Here is a 22586-nt window from a genome sequence, read left to right on the forward strand (position 1 = left end):
GGTCTAGAGTGTAACAGACAGATATTTGGCTATTATATATATAGAATGGAAAGTATACCTTCACCTGACCTTAACGCGAATATGCTTGTATTTTGGAGACGTAGCTTCTCACCTGATTGGGAAAACTGGAAAAAGTTTGACTGTTACTCTGAATCCTCTTTTAAGACACATCAATATTTCTTCTTCCGTGCTTAAACAAACCATAAAAACTCTGAATTTACTGGTGTACGTTAAATACTTCATGAAAAGAACTTAGACCTTGTTAGTAATATACCGCCTCTATTTCACACAGTCTGATTATTTAATCAAAGAACAACTTTCGGCATCTTTTAGTCATTATTCATCTTTTACTCTGAAGTGTTAAAAAAAAAGCCCTAGCGTATTTAACAGTACATTTCAAACAGCGTGCCTATGTCCCTCTTAAATATAAATATGCCTTAAATTCTTGAGTGTTGAAATGCATAACAAGTTTGTTCTTGTTTTCTTGGAACTTTGGCAAACTTCTATAGGTTTTTCTAATTTATTTTTGCCACTTACGTTCGTGCATGAGCCCCCACGCGGTATGCACTTACGAATTATCGTTAATCAGCTCCTCGTGCTTCGTCAGCTTATATACTAAAATCTTAAAATAAGATGTTTAAATGTTTTCAGTCTCATTCTTACAACTATTTTGATTTACGCGGATAATATAAACAGAGAGACCAATGAGAGGTACCCACAACCCAGACGGGATCCAACTATTTACTTAAGCTTTTCAATATAAACAAGGTTAGAAGGACGTGATTAAATGAAATACTTCACACATGGTGAAATTTGAATTGTTTAGGCTACAAAATGGTTATGTGTATTTTGTATTTACGGTTATTTATTTGCATTGTAATGAAATGTTACTTTCGTGTGATGCATAGTATACTTTTAGCCTAAAAGCCACGAAATCTTTCATCATCGGGTTAGACTTTGAGAAATTTCACACAGTTATAGACAATTGCCAAACAATTTTATATTTGGCTGAAAGTACCACTGTTAAGAGATTTTTTGTTTTTGTTAGTTTTGTTTATTTACCAGGACTAACTGCGCGTGTTTTTGTTATAACAAAATAACAACGGGCTATCTGCTGTGTCCACTGAGGGGAATCACATACTTACCGCTGTCCCACCGGAGGACAGCTAACTGCGCTAGCCGTCCCTAATTATGAACTTTCAGACTAGAAGGAAGACAACTGGTTAACAGCATCCATCACAAACTCTTGGGCTACGCTCATCTCACCAAATAATGGGATTTGACTGTCACTCTTTAAATGGACCCATGGGTCCAATTTGGACGCCAACCATTAAGCCACTCATGGTCCATTGATGAAAAACTTAGTCTCTGTTATTTTCATTCCGTTTGTTCATCTGCAAACAACAGCGTTTCCTCAAAATGAAACACCACCTAGCCAAAATAACTTGGTTTGTTTTGAATTTCGCGCAAAGCTACACAAGGTTTATCTGCGCTAGCCATCCCTTATTTAGCAGTGTGAGACTAGAGGGAAGGCAGCTAGTCATCACCATCCACCGCCAACTCTTGGGTTGCTCTTTTACCAACGAATAGTGGAATTGACCGTCACATTATAACGCCCCCACGACTGAAAGGGCGAGCATGTTTGGTGTGACGGGGATTCGAACCCGCAGATTGCGAGTCGATCGCCCTAACCACCTGGCCTGGCTATAAGAATATCGAACGCTTTCAACATTTAAAAATAAGTACACTAACTTCAAATTTCGATCAAAGTTACGAATAACTTTTTATTTCAATTAAAAATGTACGGTTCACATGTTTAAAGTATTTTTATATTTCTGTAGATAAATTCACGAGGATAAGTATATGTTATTATTTCAAAAACAAACAAACAAAAGTCACAATATATATAGTCTGTAATGTTTAGCTTATTAAACATTTGCACACACACACACATATATATATATATAATTTCAGCAAAAACAAAACTTGTCGTATTTGTAACTTTAACGCTATAGCTGCGAAAATAAACAAATAAGCAATGTTTGACATTTACTATAAACTCTGATTATGAATTTTATTCCTGTGTTCACACATCCAGCCACTATGTTTGAGACAGCACCCTGTAATCGTTAGTGCCTGAAGTAACAAGCCTTTTGTAATCAATAGCATATAAAATGATTGAAAATGACGAACTTTCATTTTGATACTGATACGCCTAACTCCTTAAAAGCTTCAACTGACTAAAGTGACCAAATGGTGATGTTTCTGTCCGGCTTTCATTTTTATTAGCAATTCAATCTTTCTCCGCATACAATAGTTCTTTTTGGATATAAGGAACAAGATGTTAAGTAAACATTTTGATGTGGTTTCCATATTCACGTTTCTACCTAATTAAGCTGTATAGATGATACCCAATTTCACTATACTAAAAAAAACTATGTCAGCTTCTATAAAAACTAAAAACGATACTTCCAGTGCTTTTTTTTTATATCGGCTACTATTCCGTGTTTCTAAGTTTATAATGGCGATATTTAGTTGGTTCGTTAGTTCATGATAAGTTGACAATACTCAATAAAAAAGGGGGAGGGCAGAAAGTGTAGTGCAGTGCACAAAAAAGAAAGTTAACAACGTAATGAGAATAAATGAGCAAAAAATAAAGAAATTGTTTTTACTTTATTATGACATTGAAGAACTTCAAATAAGATTTATCTACTGTGCAGAATCTTGATCCCATAGTTACATACTGTATCAACTTCCACGATTAGGTCAAGTTACTGGTCATAGCATAAAGCCCTTGCTTTGAAATCGACAGAACAAGTCTAGGATGTGACTCAGAAATGTATTTACTAAGCCACGATAGTTAAAATATCACCCCAGTCATCGAAAACGTAATCCTAGTCTTCAATAACGTCTTAGACCGTTTAATGAAATTGGCAATAATGCATCATCATCAGAAGAAAAGCTTATTGTAAGTTCGATGATTATCTTGTAGCGCCTGACAGCCAAGTGTGAGAGTGCAATAATTCTAGAGGTCGTAACTTGTGTAATATTACTTTCGTGCATATTAACTTTTAACCTTTATTAATTCCAAGAATACTTCAAGGTCTTAGATAACTCGTGAAGTATATTCTCGCCAACCAACAAGAACTCTTAACACTTTCTCTGCTTCCAATTAAAGTATTGAGGAGTAACAAAATAACAAATTTGACCTTGGAAGGCACCTATAAGACCTATGATTTATAAGGATAGGTGAAATTAGTTATTGGTCACTGTTCATTGAGGTTCTTTATATAAATATTACATCATCCAGTAACGTGTCGTGTTTTTATGTCACACTGATTTCATAATAAAGTAGCACTTAACTAAGATTTTTATCCCATACACTTCCAAGTACTTAATGGAACCGGTATACAACTTTTTAAACCATGGTACCAAGTTCCAACATAAATCCAATTTTATATTTTTAAAAACTGCTGTATCTGTAAAATTATAGAAAATCACTGGATTGAGACAGATGAAACACCTTTTTGTTAAATTATATTTTGATAGGTACTTTACTTGGAAAAGTTTTAAAGATTTTGTGAAGGCTGTACATACTCAAGTAACGGAGAGTTTCGGGTGTGACAAAGAACGTAAACACTGATGTAATGAGGGTTTTTAAAGGGCATGGAAAGTGCAAACCCAGACGAAAAGGATAGTACAAAGTAAAAGGTATTATGGGCGAATATTACAGGTCTGTGGTCACCATGGTGACACTTCGTAATTTGTTGATCTAGCACGTGAATTACTTCAGATGTTTCAGTGGTGGTATGATTGGGAGGGGGTTTGCAGAAACTATCTTCTTTCAACAGTACTGAAATAACATTAACAAAAACCAACCTACACGGTACATTTACCTCTAAGAAAGGTAAAACATGTTACTAATCTTAGAGCATACTTAAAAACTTCAGTTCCATTTTCTTGCTTGTTCCTCTTCCAGAAACTATTTGTGAGTGATACAAAAGATAAGGGTGGGCAGATGTTACTTTTAGATCTCTTTCAGTTCAAGTGAGAGTTTGGGTGGAAATCATGAGGGTTGTAAAAAGAGTAAAAAAGGAGTTAAGTAAAATTTATATCATTGAAGTACATGAACATTTAGTAGAAATTTCCACCAAGTAAAAACAGAATTGTAACAGTTTTAACCACACTATATGAATGCACGTGCTCGAACCTCGTCACTGCACTGCTACTTAATACCAAGAAAAACAAAGTAAGTTTTTCAACTTAACAGTATGGGAATAGGATAAACGTTACTGCTTAATCAATATTTTAATTACTGGAATTTTGCTTTTAAAAAATATATATTATATACCAGTAAAAAATACATTAATAGATACTTTGGATAAAATGAAATTTCTAAACCATAAGTTTTGTTTGTTCTTGGTACAAAACTTCACAACGGGCTGTCTGCACTCTGTCTACATTAAGAAATTAAATCCCAGATCTTAGCATTGTAAGTCCGTAAATTTACCGAAGTCCCTACAAGGCTTAGTACTAAGCTACACAACGGCTATCTGCACACAGCCGTTCCTTCCTTTGAACTGATAGACTAAAAGAACAGCACACACCGCAACTCTTTGGCTATTATAATCAAATAGTGGGATTTGACTGACATTCGTTAACTTGCCCACCGCCCCAAAGTGCGGAGCGCGATTCTGAGGTAATGGGATGTACACCATGAACCCTGGTTTCAAAGTCCGGTACTCTAACTACTACGTAACACCTGACCCAACAAAATAATAATAAAGTATTGTCTTTATTTTTTTGACAATTAAAAAACCAGGCCAAAGAACTAACGATAAGGCTGTTTGATTATACTTTCTATAATTTTTACATAACATATATTAATTGTTTATGATATAACAATACATAGAACACAAAAATGAACTGTCTGCAATATCAATGCTCTACATAAAACTACCGCCATCTATAAAGTCATCGAGGAAATATATTGATTGAATTGTATTTTACTAATACACGTCGGTGTTTTTTTATTTCTATCGAGTAAAAAAAACAAAAAAAACTGTATACCCCTTTTTTTACCATCCCCATATTAATTAGCATTAAACTAAGTCAGCCCGTGGATGCACAGGTTTAAATATTAACGTGGCAAAAAAAAGAAAAGTTTTATTTCATATAGAATATTTTTGAGTTGTACATTGCGGAATTTTTCAAAGATACGAGCAGTTTTTGCCCATGTTACTTGCTTGTAGTACGCATTTTGAAACCCTTAAAAACAAGTAATGAAAAACAATAAACTATAACGTACGTGAGATAGATGCCGCATTCCACTAACTGTTAAAACATTTTAATGTTACACATTAATAATGCAATACACTGTCAGTAACATAATACAGTTGGATAATAATAATATAGAGACAAATAAACAATAAAATGATGTGATTATAAAGTATTTGAATTTATTAGATATGTAAAGGTCTTTGAAACCTGGTTCCAAGACCCTGAAATTAACATTATACCTTGTATATTATTTACAATATAGAATTCACAGTACTTTAATAGATTGGCCAAATGAACAATCCAAAAGTGAAAAAAAAATTGTCACACCCCTTTCTTAGGATAATCTTACCTTTATCATCACTGAAGAATTTATTGAAAGTTGTGTGTATATCTACAGACACATATATATACAAACCCCAACACATAAAATCATGTTGGGAAGTGTAAGAGAACACCAACCCTTTCTAAAAACCCTAACAGCAAGAGGTCAGGTGTAAAAATACTCAATTTGGATAACGTATGATTTAGAATATTTTTACAAGCTAGTTTATCTTCAAATACTTACGACGACGACTTTAAAAAGTTTCAATAACAGTGGAAAGAATGCATCTTGTAACTTCTTCCTCTAACAATGTTATATATATGATAATAGGCAAGGCATACAGAGACAAGCCCCTAGGTCTGACTGCTTCAATTCAAAAGTCCTTTCCTTTCAGTGCTGGTCGACATATTTTCCTTATCGAACTCATACAATCTATCCTTGTTTTTATTGTGCCTGACTGCATGATTTCACGAATTTTAGGTCTATTTTGCATAGTGTTTCAGTCTTTTTTTTATCAGTATGAAATAATAATGAAGAGCTATAAACACAAAAACAAACAAAACTTTACTAATTTAAAATAAGAGAGAATTAAAATGTGTAGTTCATTACATTAAATGCTGGTAAAATGTTTAAAGCACTTATGTTTATTAAATAGAACTACCAAACAGAACCATATAAAATATCCAACAAAATTTCTGTAAGGTTGGTTATGTACTTTACACTTAATGCAGTCTCTTATATAATACAATAGGTACATGAATATGCAAATTTGGGCTAGTTAAACTATCACATACAAAACCAAAAATAGTCAATTTTTTCATACTTGTAATAAATTTTGATTAGCTTTCGTTCAAGAAACTATATCCACTTCACACTACCTCAAGAACAAATCCTGGGGAATTTGCTTGCCTTCTTGGAGAATAACTGTAACTTATAGTACTACTCCTGGTATCACAATAAACTGCACGAGAACAGCAGTGTTGCATACTGAATATACAAACACAGCCAGAGATCTTGAACCCTGGGTTGTACTGGAACATTAAGTGATGTTACATGACTGTCTTGAATGTACAGTAAACACTATAAACGATTCAGCACAGGTTGATAGTGACGTTGATTCCCAAGTTGCCATTATCAGCAAAGAGTTTGGCTATGCTAGTGTCAAAAACCAAACAATCACTATTCATGATGGCTGACTGGACCCCATCATGAATACTTCTTGGAGTTGCCTCCCATGTTAACCTTCTCCTATGACCACTTAGTTCCAACCTGAAATTCATAGTTTGTTTCAATCACAATAATACAAGTATGTCAACAACTCTGTTTAAATTTTCCTTACTGTCCTTACTGTTGTTTCAGTTCCATGTATGTAGTCCTTTCAGAGGAGCACAATGAAAGTAAAATACTCAAATTGACAAAATGTACAACAAATCAATAAAACATCAAGTCAAAATTTAGAAAACCGGTATCTATATGAGGAAGTAAATTATATGTAACATTTATTATTGATATAAAATGAAATTACACATATGAAAGTGTTTATTCAGTAAGAAAATAAACAGTGCCAACACTAGCTAAGTTGGGCCATTAAAAAAAAGAATTTCACTGTCCCATATAAGAAAATAAAACTGGGGCAGCCCTAAAATTGCAGGTCCCAAGGAATCTGCCCTGTTTACTCCAGTTATAGTGCAGCTCTAAATGTAAAATGCCTTTGAATGCAAAATATTTTACACTTTAACAACTGATTATTACAAATTTATTACAAATCTAATGCTTAACAAGAAAAAAAATCTTAAGTTGTTTCAAGGTAATCACGCAATAAGTTCTTGTGTTGAAGACATTCTCTATAAAGACCAAGAAATTAAGTTAAAAAATAAAAGAAGGTTAATTACCCTCTTCAATTATAATACAATCTTTTTTCCTTATCATTTTGTGATTTCAAGTTCTTTAAAAGATGATAAAAATTGTATAATTTTGTTCTTTTAAGGTGCCTACTTCTATTATAATTAACTAGAATAAATCATTTTACAGCTAGGAGTTTTTTTGCAATTTGTATTATCCTTTACATTGTGATCTCTTACCTTGAACTGCATCTTGATGAACCTTATTTACAAGTAAAATTATAATTGTTAAAAACTATTTCCAACTCATGTTTCTATATTCTTGGTGTTTAAGTCAACCAATAACAAATGATGTTTTATAACTGTTTAGCTTTTCTGACAATCACAGTCACTGACAGAAATATAATCTTCTTTCTCTTTACCCATTGAATAAAATTAAAAGTTAGCAGTAAAAACCTTTCTAACCATTCCCTACTTTCTGTAAGTTGAACTGTGTTCAAAAAATCTTGTAATAATCTTGTAAATGAAAGTTATGACTTTTTTTCATAGTTTCAATTGCTTCGATCAGTACAAAAAAAGTTAAAAACTTCACGTGTAGACAGCATTTTCTGCCAATGTCTTTGTTTTTTCTATCAGTTGCAAAATATGAAAAATATTACCTATAGATAAAATTTTCTGCTTGTTTTCTGGTACCAATCAGTTGAACAATTGCAAAGAATTGTTGATGGCCATCATATTTCTCTTGTTTTTCAAGGACCAACATGAAGTGATGACCAAAGCAAGATTGCATCATCACCCAGTCAACAGCACCAGGCAAGTTTATATCAGTAGCCAGGAACACAATATCTTCACCTAAGATAAAAAGTAGCATTTCGTGACATTAGCCAAAAAATGGTTAGTTTATTTATTGCAAAGCTACTAAGGCTGACCAGAGGGAAGGCAACCAATCAGCAGCAGCCACACCCAACTGTTAACCAATAACTATCAGAATTGTCTGTCACATTATAACACCCCTATGGCCGAAATGGTGAGCATGTTTAGCATCGGGTTTTAATACAGCAACTAGCAGATTGAGAATCAAGCACCCTAACCACCAGGCCTACAATAAACTGGAACAGAAAATGTAATTATAAGGTTGTAATAGCCATAAATGTAATTTACTGACTTGAGATGGGAAATGTCAATTCATGACTGTAACATCCACAAAAATAATCTATTTATTTGGAACAAAAAGTTTCAAACAACAGCTGCAATTTATTTACATTAATTTTTTTAGAAAAAAGCCAATCAAGGGCTGTAGCAGCCAGAAACAAATTACCAACCTGAAATAGAAAGAGAATAAAAATACAATATGAAATGGGGACAAAAATTGTCAATTCATGGAAAAATCCAAGAATGCAACCTCACATAATAAGTGTCAATAATACTATACAGATTACCAGGTATACTTTTTATTTGTCTAAGAATAAAAGTCAATTTATTGCCTTGGACAGAGTATTTAGAAATGAATTTGCTACATGCAATTCAAAATGTTTTAACCAGCATATAGCATGTTGTATAATTATAAAATAATACATTCACTGAGGCAAATTTCTCCTAAACCATAAGATTCCATACCTACAAAAGGTTATGTTGAAAAAGTTTCACCAAACAGGAGGGAGAAAAACCAAAGCTACTATACTAACAAACAAACAATCATGTTAACATATATGTATAAAAACATACTTTATGAATTTTCTTCAAAACAACAGGGTTTAATATGACATTTTAAAATATTTCAGTAAATTAAAATATTAATCAACAATGTTACTATTCCATCTCGTATTCTCACTCTGTGTTAAATCTTATCACTTAATCCTTCCTTACCATGACATTTTGTACAAATAATACAAAGTAAAAGCAATGTCATATATATTTTGGAGTTCATAATTTCATCTGAATCAGACAAATACTATATTGTACACTAATCTTTTGCCAGAAAAAACAAAACATGACCGATTTTGGTATTTCTGTAAACAGAACATTAACAATATGATAATAAAATATTAATGATATAAACCACCTGTTTATTACAATATTCATTTTGTGGCAAGTGAACAGTCTAATAACACTGTTGTATTCTGAGCACTTAGTTCTTTAATCTTTTATTATTTTATGTAATATGTAGCAGACTTTAACAATGTTCTACTTAACACATCAATTAAAACCTTGTATTTTAAATTCAAACAATGTAAAGAAGGCCCAAGTTCTTATCTACACACATTATAAAAATATAATTTTAACACTATGCCAACATAACAGAAAAGATTTAACACAAACCTTTTAAAGTGGTAATAGATTTGTGGACTGCTAAGAGATGAGTCATTACTTGTTCAAGAGACCCTTGCCACTTACATGATGCTCCAGGACAAGGACAAGAATACGGTCTTAAAGAGAACATGACAAGTAATTGGTATCAATAATAACACCTATAGCACCTCCTAAAGAGAACAGAACTACATTTAAGTATGTAAATTTTGATTCTGGAGATCCTGATAATGCCTCAACCCATCATTATTTTTCAAAATTGTCTAGTTCAACTTTTCATTATAGAAAAATCCATAAAATTGACTGAAAAAAAAATTCTTCACTGAAATTTCAGTACAATGGAGCTTTCCATAGTCTAGACAAATTCATGAACAATAAACCTAACAATATGTTGTGCAAACATGTACATCACGTAAATTATATATATATACATACCACCAGAAGTTAAGTATCCTTCAAGTGCAACTACTAGAACACCCTATGTGTGTCTATGTATATATATATATATATATATGTGTGTAACATATTCATAACATAAAACAAGCCTTAAACAAAATTGCAACTAAACAAAGTTAAAGTCACCAGAGCATAGGCCATAATTTGTGGTATAAGATGTGTCACGGGTTTTGGAGGTAACTGCAGAATTATGCCCCACATGGCAGTGGGGATACACCATCCATCAGTCTTAACCTCTATTCGTGAAGCTTCATATGTAAAGAAGAAATAATAATAAGGGAGTAAAATAAGAAAAAAAAGAGAGCAAGATGTGGGTGCTCAAGCCCACAACGTCCCACATCTGAAACATCCTTCAGAGCCTGCAGACAATTGTTGGAAGGTGACTGCTCTCAGATAAATGAAAAAAACCTACACTGAAGCGGTAAGAAAACCTTACCTCCTAAGTTTGCCATTCCAGTTGTGCAGTGTTTTTGTTTTTGGCTTGTTTTATATTATAAATATGTTTTAATTTCATCATAAGTTTGGTCTTGCTGTTTGTAATGCATTTTTTCCTTTGTGATATAAATATTAAATTAACTGCTTAAATAATGCTGATGTTCACATTATATATATATATATATAAAAACGCAACTGTAAAGATCACAAACTGACCATCTCATTGATAGCATATGTAAGTAACTCCATCATACAGCTATAAATGTAGTCCATTAAAGACCAGAGAATACAAACAATCACACCATAGACAAAGCAACCCCAGGAATTAACCAAATTTTTAAAAACTCACATAGTTAGATAATGGGAGAGTAGTTAAAATCAGCTAAAAATCACCAGGTCACTTGTATTACCACTGTTTACAATGACTAGAATGACAATGTAGTTCTAGTCAAGTCGGAAAACAACAGTTCTGCATGGTTTGAGTACCCCAAACCATCAGATTGGATTCTTCATGTCGTGATGAGAAGCATGAAGAATAACAACTCATGTCAAGGAACTGCTACTGTAGCAGAACAGTTCAAACACTCTTACTGCAGGATAGGTGTAAGTGTACTACAATACTATCAGAAGTTGTCTTCACAGCATGGGCTATAATGGCAGAGTAACAAAATAGAAGCCAATCGTCACTGCAGACAATAGCACATGTTAACAGCAGTGGGCATAACAGACACTATCACATCCTCTTGTTTTCAGGATGCTGTAAAGCTTTCCAACAAGTCTATATTTTCATAATTTTCAGACAGTGAATGCACCTAGGGTTAGCAACTAGCCATAATTACAAGCAAGAATGTGCTGACCAATACATCAAAATTCTTGAGCAAGGCCATCTACCTGTCTATACCAATGACCAACTTACCAGATAAGGGACTATTTTGATACAAGATGAGGTTCCTGTTCTTTCAGCTAGCAAATGTTGTCCATTCTTATTTATTCCCCCAAACCAATTTCTAGGAAAACCTTTGTCAAAGTTCTTTGCAAGAGGTGGGGGTGCAATCCCACAAATACAAATTTCAAATCACGTAAATAGAATAAGTTACCATGTCTCTGCCTTAAATACTAGAAATAGATCCACTAAACAGTAATGGCAATCATGTACCCTTTGTTTCATGTTTATTTAATTTGTAAATATACATAGTCAACAATTAATGAAATACTTTACACATATAACCACCTGTGCATGAAGCTAATACTTAATGAGATATGTGTACATCCAGCACTACATATTACAAACTTTCAGCATGGTCAAAGTGCATTTCTTAGGGTTACATTAAAAATTTTAACAACTTTATCATCAATATATGTCAATAACTTTAGCATCAAAATGTAGTTTATAATTAAACTCTGTATGTTATTTAAGTTTTAATTTCTTAATTTCAACATACATATTTTTAAAAATTCTCAATTTTCATTCTTCTGTGCTGTGGCAAATCTGAGCTCGGAATTCTCCCCTTTAGATTTTATAACTTCAATAGTGCAGCTTCTATAGTGTCTAACCAATTAGAAACACAAAATCCACATAATAACAATCAAAAAGGTAAAATCTGAACTTCTACCTTCTTGATTTGATAAGATATAAATACATTTTTCAAACCCACCAGAAAAGCTCCTCACATCCCTCTATATCTGTCAAGACAATTATATATAATCAATTATATAACCTTAACATATATATAGCAGTCAATAAAAAGTAGTTACCTTGTTCATGCCACCACCATTAAACAAAAACCACACACACTGCAACTATTAAAAAAAAGTGTGTTTAGACTTCCTAGTTAATCATACACTTTGAAAATTCCTTGATCCTCATTACAGTGCTACCCTTTTACTTCGATGCTGTTGGGCCCATGTAAAGCTTGTTGACATTGTCATTTCAAGATGGGGGCAAGTCACATGGAACAAAACAAATCTATTATTCTCCCCCTATCTTCCTGGGTTCCCCATACTAACACCACAAAGATGAACATTGTTTAACCAGTTCTAATTTTGATACACTTAGAATTTTATATAATATTTTATTCATTGACTTTCGAATATTTATTTATGTACTGTTCTTCATACACAGAAATGTTTCACCTACCTTGCTCTCAGATTGGAGTTATTCACCGTTGAGTTCACATCAACCACCTGAGGGAATTATCTTAAGGCACTTATACCTTAGTTAGAGATCCAGTCAGGCCATGACTGCATTAATTCACAGACAAATCTTTAATAAAAAATATTGAAAGCAAAAAATCTGATTTTTTGTGTGAAAATTATTTGAAATCTTTAATAATAGCTTACCACGTTTCATGAAGATACTCTTACGACATTAAAAGTTCAAGTGTGTAAACTTTGGTGATTAAAAGGTCAGTAATTTTAACCAACCCTGTATTTAAAAAATTAATAGGGGATATGTAAGACAATGAAACACATGGATCGCACGTTTCCATTGCTATGGCTTAAAATTATATTTGGAAGTGCCCTTTATGCAGATTGTGAACATAAAGAAAATAATGAATTTTGAGGTGTTGGGACCAGAATTTTCTGTTGATGTCAACTGTTATTCATCTAAGTTAACATCAAGACAATGAGGCACTTTTTGCTAAAGTAAAGAGAATCAAGAAGCTGGAATTGGAATTTATAATGAACTTGACAAAGGTGGGATGCCAACCTTTGGGTATATACAGTGGGTAGCACTGTATATACTAATAAGTAAATAAACCAATATGAATCAACAAATAATTCTGAAACTAAAAATTTCCCTGCAAAAAAAAGGGATCAGTAAATGGAATTCACACTGAAGAGTACTAAAATGTAGAACATAGTGTTAAAATTGTTTAACCCTTTCCCCACAAATAGGGGTCAGAGGTCATGTCATCACATTTGTAGACTTGCATTCAGAATTTTATTAAACCACTATTTTATGAATGTATATCAATAAATTTGGTAGTTTATAATTAAAATTTTAGAATTATACATTATTTAATTGCTTAATTTAAAAGTAAATATTTAAAAAATCGCTAGATATCGATTATTGTGTGTCATATGGTACATCGCCTTCTACTTTTGTTCAGATTACATTTTATGACATGCACAATACAGCGTCTATAGTTTCTTACAAATTAAAAAATCAAAATAACAATATTGACAAGTTAAAATATAAAATAGAAATCTCCAACCTTTTCTATTTGCAGAGATATCATTATACTTAGTGAATCCACCACAGTAGCTCCACCCACCTCTCCCTCTCTTGGAAATACTCGTTTACCTATGCCCACTACTCTCAATTACATGTTTATAACCAATCAGAAGCACTCATTTTGAAATACGTAATTCTGCCAGTCTTCCTAAAGTACTTACACAGGTAAAGTCATAATTTCCACTGCAAGTTTGAAGAGTGGTGATCAAGGAAATATGATGATTGGAAATGAGATTTTTTAGATCCAAGCACAGCTTAGTTAGGAAGCCTCATAAATTACAGTGGAATTTTGTGGTACTGGTAGAATAACTTATAATTTTATGTTATTTCAAAATGCATATATATATAAAAACCTACAAAAAATTATTAATCAGAGACAGTTCAAAGGTCAATACAACAAGCAATTAATAAATATAAACAGATGCATACTGTTACAAGATTTAAGTTATTTAGAATAAACATTTGTGGTGTTCTCTTAGAATTTGCAGTCTTTCTACAATGAAAAAAGGGTAATTTAGATTTCTTTCCTAATTTATTAAGGTGGTGACGAGGTCAGTGAAATCAACCAACCCCGTATAGAGTTAAGGTAGAGAAATAGCAGATTAAAAACAAATTTTTCTAAAAAAAAGTTTAATAGTTATTTAGGAGTTTATAGAGATTACACAAATGACATTTGACAATTTTCAGATGAAGAAAAGTATTTTTTAATATTCAAATCAAAATTATTTTTCATGTTAGTTAGTCAACATTCTAAAAGTAAAACTTCAAGAGAAAATCTTTAATCAAAAAATCTTAATACTTAATTAAAAATTAAGCTGTTTTTGCACAATGGCACCATATGATATAAGATCTTTCATGACAGTACTAGATGATTCCAGATTTTTCAATATACTACTAGTTATAGTAATAAAACATTCCTTTCAAGAATATAATTTATTCATTTTATTCAATCATGTATGAAAAAGTTAAGAATTTCAGTAATGTATTAAAAAGTATACTCTAGGTTGAATGAAATAAATGAAATAAAGAATAAGCACAAATTTACTTGCCTAAATTCACATATTTCTTCATGGTCCTGTTTATCTGTATGTAACAGTTGAGCATTGCATCCAGAAGCAAAATATTTGCAAGGGAACATAACTGTACTGGCCACCTTTTCCATAGCCAAATTCCTGATATTACCTTTAATTAAACAAAATAATTCTGTTGGACACATTTCTTGAAACACATTAAATATAAAATACTGTCATTCAAAATACTGGTGATAAAAAATAAAAATGTGAGATTATTAGATGTCAACTTTTCAGAAAAGTGTTGTGTGGAAAATATTCTACAGTTTTTTATTTTCAAAGTTCGATTATTAAACATGTAACAAAAACATTAGTGATAAATAAACAATAGGGCTCAACTAATCCATCCCCTGAGACCTCCTGTTGACAACACATCATGTCATGGCAACGTGCAACTCATGAACATCTGTGTCCCCCATACACCAAACAAAATGGGGCCTTCAAATTCAGAAATTTAGCACGGTCAATATGGAACCCAGCTTTGTGTGGCTAATTTTGGATATTAAGGGCACCATGCTATAGAGGGAATTTGGATGCAGTCGGAATGGTGCCCTTAATGTCGCAATTATACTGTACTTATTTAGTGCTGGTAACATCTTTATTGACAAACTTTGTTTAAATTACAAGGTATGGACATAACTATAATAGTAGTTTATTTTTCAAGAGCACTTTAGTTTTTTTTTAATTTCACATTTTAGTACTTCTAAACAACCGTAACAAAAATAACGGCTTAAATTACTAACAGTCACTATCAAAAAATCACTCCACTTTTATTTTCTAATTTCATTTTAAGTAGCTATCTTCATTTTGTCCCCACTTTGATCCTTTATCCTCACTTATCCATCTCTCTCTTGTCCTAATTTCTATTGATTCCAATCCTGCTTATGCCCACAGTTGCCAGTACCCATCCTCATCTTAGAAGACGTAAAGACTATGGGGCACAGAAACAAGTTCAACTGTTTGATCCATTGTGAGGTGGTTTCAGTTTTTCTTTTTTCTATCACTGAATGCTCTCCAATTGTGTTCGCAAGCAGCACAGTTAAAACACCAAGTGGTACAGTGATACTATCTGACTTTTAACAGAACTTTTTTGCTCTACAATTACCAACTCTTATTTTCATCCAAGTTATACAAAACAACCACTGGATCTATGTTCATCTACCTTCACAATTATGTCCATGGCTTCAGTTTTTCTCATATTTCTTCAAGCCCTGACACTTTGGGTATAACAAGTAGGCTACTAATTAGAGGATTAAATCAAAAGTCCAAACAGAAACGAATAATTCATCATCAAGCATTGTTCTTCAGTTGTAGTCAAGAGTAATTACCACAAAGCACCTTTATAGTGCTGTCTTATTAGAAAATCCAGAGATCTTACTTATTTGCTGTGAACATTTCTGATATTTTGTAAAATGCTTTCTTATTTGAGTTGCATTATTAGTTTAAGTGACAAAATGAAATTGATTTGCCACTCATCCTTTAAATAATGCCAGATTCCACTCAGTACCTTAGGTATTTTTACACTTTTTCAGTTTATTCAGTAGAATGCATTATAACAGTTCAAGAATGTAAAAACTTCACTTGTGGCAAGTAACTAATCAAGCTGATTAAAATGTTACATGTTGAAAGAAGTGTCAATATTCATTTATAAAATATTCAGCCAATCATCTCTGTGGAATATTCTAACCAATCTTTTTAACAGATGGAACCATATATTTTTAAACAAAAATTGGAAAATATGTAGAAATGTGGATAACAAGACACAAATAAAAAATAAATTGTAACATTAAACCACAAGAAAACATGACTAAGGTTACTTATATCACACACTAAATTATTTTTAACTGAAGAATCTTAAGAAATTATTGTTGCACAATTTATTTAGAAAAATATGCTTAAAAAGCCAGTAAGCTCCATCCAGATCTCACTTGTAATTCTGGGATTAAATACTTGTGTTTACTTCAACCACAATAATCAGAAATTAATATTAAGCATAAATGCTACAAATTTATAAAACATCATGTAAAAATGAGAGAGAGACTTCAGAAAAGAATGCCAATAACAGAACACCTTAAAAGGAAACTAATTAAATGCCCCACAATAACTCCATATAATTCATATGCATTTTTTTATATGCTGTACTTGCTTTTATATAATAAAAAGAATGCATGTTATTATTTGTTAGTCAATATCACAACTGTGAAACTCAAGATAATAAATCTTAAAATTACCAATTGGTGCCCTACATGTTGGGCAACAAGTGATTTTCTGCCGGCAAGTTGAACACACAAGATGTCCATTTTGGCACTGAAGAATAGGAGGCAGAACAAACTCAAAACAGACAGGACATTCAAACAAGCTGACCAGATCTGCTGCTGAGGTTGGTGCTGTCATAACTGGTAAAAATAAAGCTTTTTAAGCAGAAGCAAAAAAATTAGTGACCTTCAAAAGCAAGTGCTATTTTTGGAATATTTCACAACTTTTACTCAACAAACAGATTTATAAGAAGTCAATCTTGTAAGAAAATAATAAAATCTTGACGAATGACTCAGATCAAGTTGTTAAAAATAAAGGAAAATTTGCTTTTAACATAAATTTCACCTTAACTGTTTTAGAAGAATGGTCCTATAAACAAGTTTGAACACAACAAGTTATAAAAAGAAATGTTTTATTACTGTACAGAAATATACATAAACAAACTAGTCTGGAGAAACTACTGATCAAAAATCAAATCTAATTTATAGAAATTCTTGTATTTTGTTGTTGTTTTAAGATGTTACAGTACAACCAGCTACAACTTGGTTGGTATTAAAATTCATCTATATAGTATACTTTAATAAAAGCTATTATCTTCAAATGTTCAGTATATCTCATTATTTATTTCTACAAGTCAATTGTTATTTATAAACTTTTAAATTTAAACTGATGGCATTTCCTGCTGTGTTTGAGAATCTTATAACACATAGAAATTTAGACCCTCAGTATATTAAGTTACTTAACAACATGAAAAAAAATCTGTAATGTGATGACTCTTACAGATTTAAAGTATTTTGTCCAATCTACCAAATAAATTTTCACTCTTAATTCAAAATGGTGAAAAACGTTTTTAAGCTATAAAATATAAGTTAAAGTTGTACACCTAATTGCTTTGCCATTTCACTGCTTCAAGCCATGCATAAAAAAGACAAAAATTAGCAATATTACAAAGCAAGAAGTGCAGTAGATAAACATTAGCAGTACAATAAAAAGGTGTCATACCAGTTGTTGTGAAATGTGTCTTCAACTTGCTACCACTCAAAGTTGGATGACTCATGCTTGGTTAAAAGAAAAAAAAAGTACATGTAAGCTCAGTGCTCTGACCTGTAAAGAGAAACATACCACAAAGCAATGACACTGACATTAAATGTTTCTAAAAGTTATTCTGTTTTATTTATGTAGCATTTTTCAGGAGGTCTCATATAATGAGTGATAGAAAAAAAAAAAAAAAGGTGTTGCAAAAGTAACAAACTCAGTAACAGCTGTCATAATATGACAGACGTTCAAAAGCTTATATCTGTCTTGTAGGTAGAGTTGGGTGATTAAAGTGATATAATCAATTACCTATGAGCATCAATGTCACGTAAAATAGTTGATTAATCAAAATTATGATTAAATTGTTTATAAAAATAATCAACTTATCAAAATTAGTGTTTCTGGTTTTATTATTTTTGATTATTCCAACCATTCAAACCTCAAGTGAGAATAACAGACAAACTTAACGTAACTGATTAATGAGCCTGATAATTAATTGATTATCAAATTCCATTGACCAACTTGAAAGTGCCATGTACCATACTAATCTTACGGTCTTCTTTTACACTTTGTACTGTAATAACTTGTAAATGCCCTACATTCCTAGAATATGGATACAAATGATAACATAAACTAATCCTATGTTAAACAGCCCAGATTTGTAGTTCCTTATTTCAAATACACATGTCTAGTTTACAAATCATGCACTGTTTCTGCAACTTCACAATTAGGGTATTCATCCCATAGAACAGTTCTAGTCACTGAATCCCAGAAAATGTCCTTTCATTGAACCAGTTTCTTGTACGGCATATCTTACACAGCCTATACTATCTGCTCTTTTTGTTTGTTATTTGCTTCATCTGTCATTATCTCGTACATTCCTGGTATCTTCAATTCACTGAATGTTATTTGTTCTAAAAAGCAATGAATAACTTCATTCTGGGAGAAAGTGAAAAGATAGCTGGATGAGGTTTTTTAATTATTATGCACATAAACTTAACCTGGTGCTTTGCCACATCTGTAAAGCAATGAAAGAAGCTACTGAGTTTCCAGTACATTGGAAAATGCATACACTTTCTTTAGTGGATCACTAATAAATCACAAAAGAATCAACTATGCTCATTCTATAAAACAGTTCTATTTACAAGCAATTTATGTGGAAATGAAGCACTTTGATGGATATAAAATGAAGTTGTATGTATGAAATAATAAGTGCATTTTCCATAGCATTATAATTCACACTTTCAGTAAAGGTTTGCATAGCTTTAGTTTTCCAACTGATAGTATGCTAGCAGTAGAAAATTCAGTGCTGCATCATTAAGAAGAAATAAAAAGACACACTGTGCAAACCTTACATTGCCAAAGAAGTCTAACTTTATTCATGTTTTTCAATAGAAAATATATTTTTAACATACATGTAATTCAGAAAAAAATTATTAAAAAACACGACTTTTTATCTTATCAAACAGTAATTTCAAGACAAATAATCACTACTACACACCAAATATTTCCACTAGAAGTATTATTAAGAGACTCAACAACGAGCTTACTTAAATCCAAAGAGAGCCATATGTAGAAGTACTATATGACTCCCCAGCAGCCACATCGGATGTGCAACAAGTTATGTTTTTATGAAGAGAAATACAAATAATATGTAAATAAGAAAAATGAAGTGGCAAAATGTTGACAGTATAATGCACCTGATAATTAACTGATGAACACGAAAATCAAGATTAAAGTGAAAATAAATATTTTGGACATTTCTGATTATATATAAATCATCTTTGGCAGTATCAGATGTAAACAATTAAGACTTAAATTTAATATAACAAATTAAAGTTGAAAAATGAAATTTAATATTAAATGCAAGTACAACAGAACATAAAAGAAAGGAAGTAATGAAAGAGTCAGGAATGAATAAATAAAGAGAACTGAGAGTAAGTCATTATTTGCTGATCTACAATGTTGCACTGATCAATATTTATATGTCAGATTTCCATGAACATTTTTTTATTAGAATTTTTAAGTCCTACAAAGTAATAAGGTGGCCAGTGTTTTATTTCTTGTTAGGAATGGGAATGCATGGCATGATGCTATTTAGTCTTGCAAATACAGTTGGCTATACAGTCACAATATACATGCATATGAACCATGGGTGGTGGTAGTATATATATATATTTGTATGCAAGTAATTCTTTTAATGTGGAAGTGGGTTTAAAACTTTCTCTGAATCTAAGCAGAGTGTAGTACCTTTGTATTAACATGTTGAATTGTAGGCTGTTTTACAAGGCAAGGAATAGTGGTAACTTTGGGTGGTTTGACTTATAGATTGAACTTGGTGTTTAAGAAGTTACATGCAAGTTTTATTACCAAGGTTTCAGTGTATCTACTTTATTTTAAGATGTTGTATAATGTATTTCTGTGTAGAGTCTAGTAATTTGAGAAAATTGGGTAGGCTCTACCAAGGACACAAAAAATAAAATTTTGTTTATAATGGAAGGGAATGAAACTGTCAAAAGCTGTGAAAAGACCAGTTCAAGGACATGATAAACATAAGTATAGAAACCATTAGGGATTCTTATTACAAGGACATCTAGAAAAGGGGAGAGTTATGTTATTTTCTACTTCATGGGAAAATTGCATATTCTGATGTCATGAGATTAGATACATTAAACGTTTTGAAATGTGTTCTTTCAAGCAAAAATAAAAGTATTATTCACATATCTTTGTAGAAAATAGGTCTCAAGATAGTAGAGCAGTGTGTTAACCATGAGGGTTCCAAAAAAGAAAGGCACTAACAAATGTAGGACTTAAGGGTGAACCTATCATACCATCATCTACCTGGTTATAGAGTTTGTCATTGAAAAAAAAACAAAAGTGGTTGATTTTGACAGAGAGAGTAAGAAGCAGGTGTAGCTTTGATTATTTCAGAACAGAAGTGTGCAAAATACAGCCCATCTAATACTTCTGTCCTGTCCATCATGATTCCCAGCAATTGTGGAAAAAACATAATGAGGTTTTAATACAATCGATGTTGAGGTAATTTAATTAATACAATAGCACTGTGTGACCTGCAAGGACTTGCCAAATTTTGTGGAGTGCCCCCACCCCACAAAAATTATTGCCCATCCCTGGTTTAGATCATACTGCCATATTCATATCTAGAGCCAAGGTAGTGACTCCAGCCATGTTAGAAGGATGATGTAATACTTTAATGACTCTGTATATACAGAATCAAACTTTTGGCCAATTCTGAGAAACTGCTACAGCTTTTACAAATGCTGGAATGCCACTATTCTTATGTTTCTGAACAGATTTATACATTCTTATACCACACTGAAAACAACAGCTTCATATTTGTTTTTGATTAAGAGAAATAAGCAGTCAAATATTGGTACAATTATTGTCGTTCTTTTACTCCCTGTCAAAGAGGAAAACATAGAGTGAAATATAGGACTATAGTTGACTTACTACATTCACTACATCTTTCTTTTCAATGTGAATGCTGTCTCCTGTAAAATAAAAAATTCAAAATACTCTGCCATGCCATCATGTACAGATACATGCTTTTGTATACAACTTAACATTTGAGCCAACTGTAAATCTCATGAGATGGTATCATGCCATGAGAATCAATGTTGTGATTACAGCTATACGTAAAACTCAATATAATTGATTAGCTATGATGTAGCGTCACATAAAATAACTGATTAGTCAAAATTCTAATAAAAATAAAGTCACAAAAATAATCAACCAACTAAAATTAGTGTTTCCAAATTTTACTGTTTTGATTCTTCCAATTACATCATAATCAAAATATTGCCATATTGATTTCTCATTATTATTCAATGCAGTTCAGCTTGATCGATTAGTGTTTACAATTGTTACTACTCTTGATTATTCTAACTATCTTAATCTTGTGAAAATAATCAATTTGTTAAATGTTGTTGATTAATGAGCCCAATCAACAATTTCTATTAATCATCCAACTCTAATGTCATTCAAGATCTCAGCATCAAGTTTATAAGGAAACAATGAATCTAAGCCAAATTTTCAATGTACAATCTTTTATATTGACAATAAATTTTTTAAAATTTTCAGTCAATTTGCTTTATATCTAACAAATATCCAAAAACATACCCGTTTCAGGTAGAGGTAAATTTTTAAAGGTTATAATAACCTCCCAGTAATTATAGGCCTATTAGTCTTACATCAGCTGTGGGAAAAGTCTGATAAAAGATGCTTTGCAAAGTCATTTAACAAAACTCAGAATTTTATTTGTACAGTCAACAAGATTTCACTAAGGGAAAATCTTGCCTTACAAATCTTTTGACATTCTTTGAGAA

At 31.9% G+C, this 22586-nt stretch overlaps 1 protein-coding gene across 9 annotated transcripts in view; it reads right to left on the reverse strand.

The window, feature by feature from the left end:
- Positions 1-2654: 2654 nt before the first annotated feature.
- The window catches only part of LOC106464904 (E3 ubiquitin-protein ligase Siah1-like), a 25723-nt gene continuing 5791 nt past the window's right edge, over positions 2655-22586 (reverse strand). For 2 of the 9 annotated variants that reach the window (XM_022392713.1, XM_022392714.1), the window contains exons 2-8: positions 21712-21752; positions 18208-18263; positions 17181-17360; positions 14929-15061; positions 9763-9869; positions 8103-8295; positions 2655-6871 (exon numbers count right to left, since the gene is read on the reverse strand). In XM_022392713.1, the coding sequence (XP_022248421.1) occupies positions 6694-6871; positions 8103-8295; positions 9763-9869; positions 14929-15061; positions 17181-17360; positions 18208-18263; positions 21712-21716 (852 nt within the window). In that variant the 5' untranslated portion in view covers positions 21717-21752 and the 3' untranslated portion in view covers positions 2655-6693. The remainder of the gene's footprint in view (positions 6872-8102; positions 8296-9762; positions 9870-14928; positions 15062-17180; positions 17361-18207; positions 18264-21711; positions 21753-22586) is intronic. The other 7 variants (XM_013925075.2, XM_022392717.1, XM_022392712.1 and 4 more) reach the window with 5 other exon arrangements.

This window comes from Limulus polyphemus, unplaced genomic scaffold (genome assembly GCF_000517525.1).
Source record: "Limulus polyphemus unplaced genomic scaffold, Limulus_polyphemus-2.1.2 Scaffold1776, whole genome shotgun sequence".
Classification (NCBI taxonomy): Eukaryota; Metazoa; Arthropoda; class Merostomata; order Xiphosura; family Limulidae; genus Limulus; species Limulus polyphemus.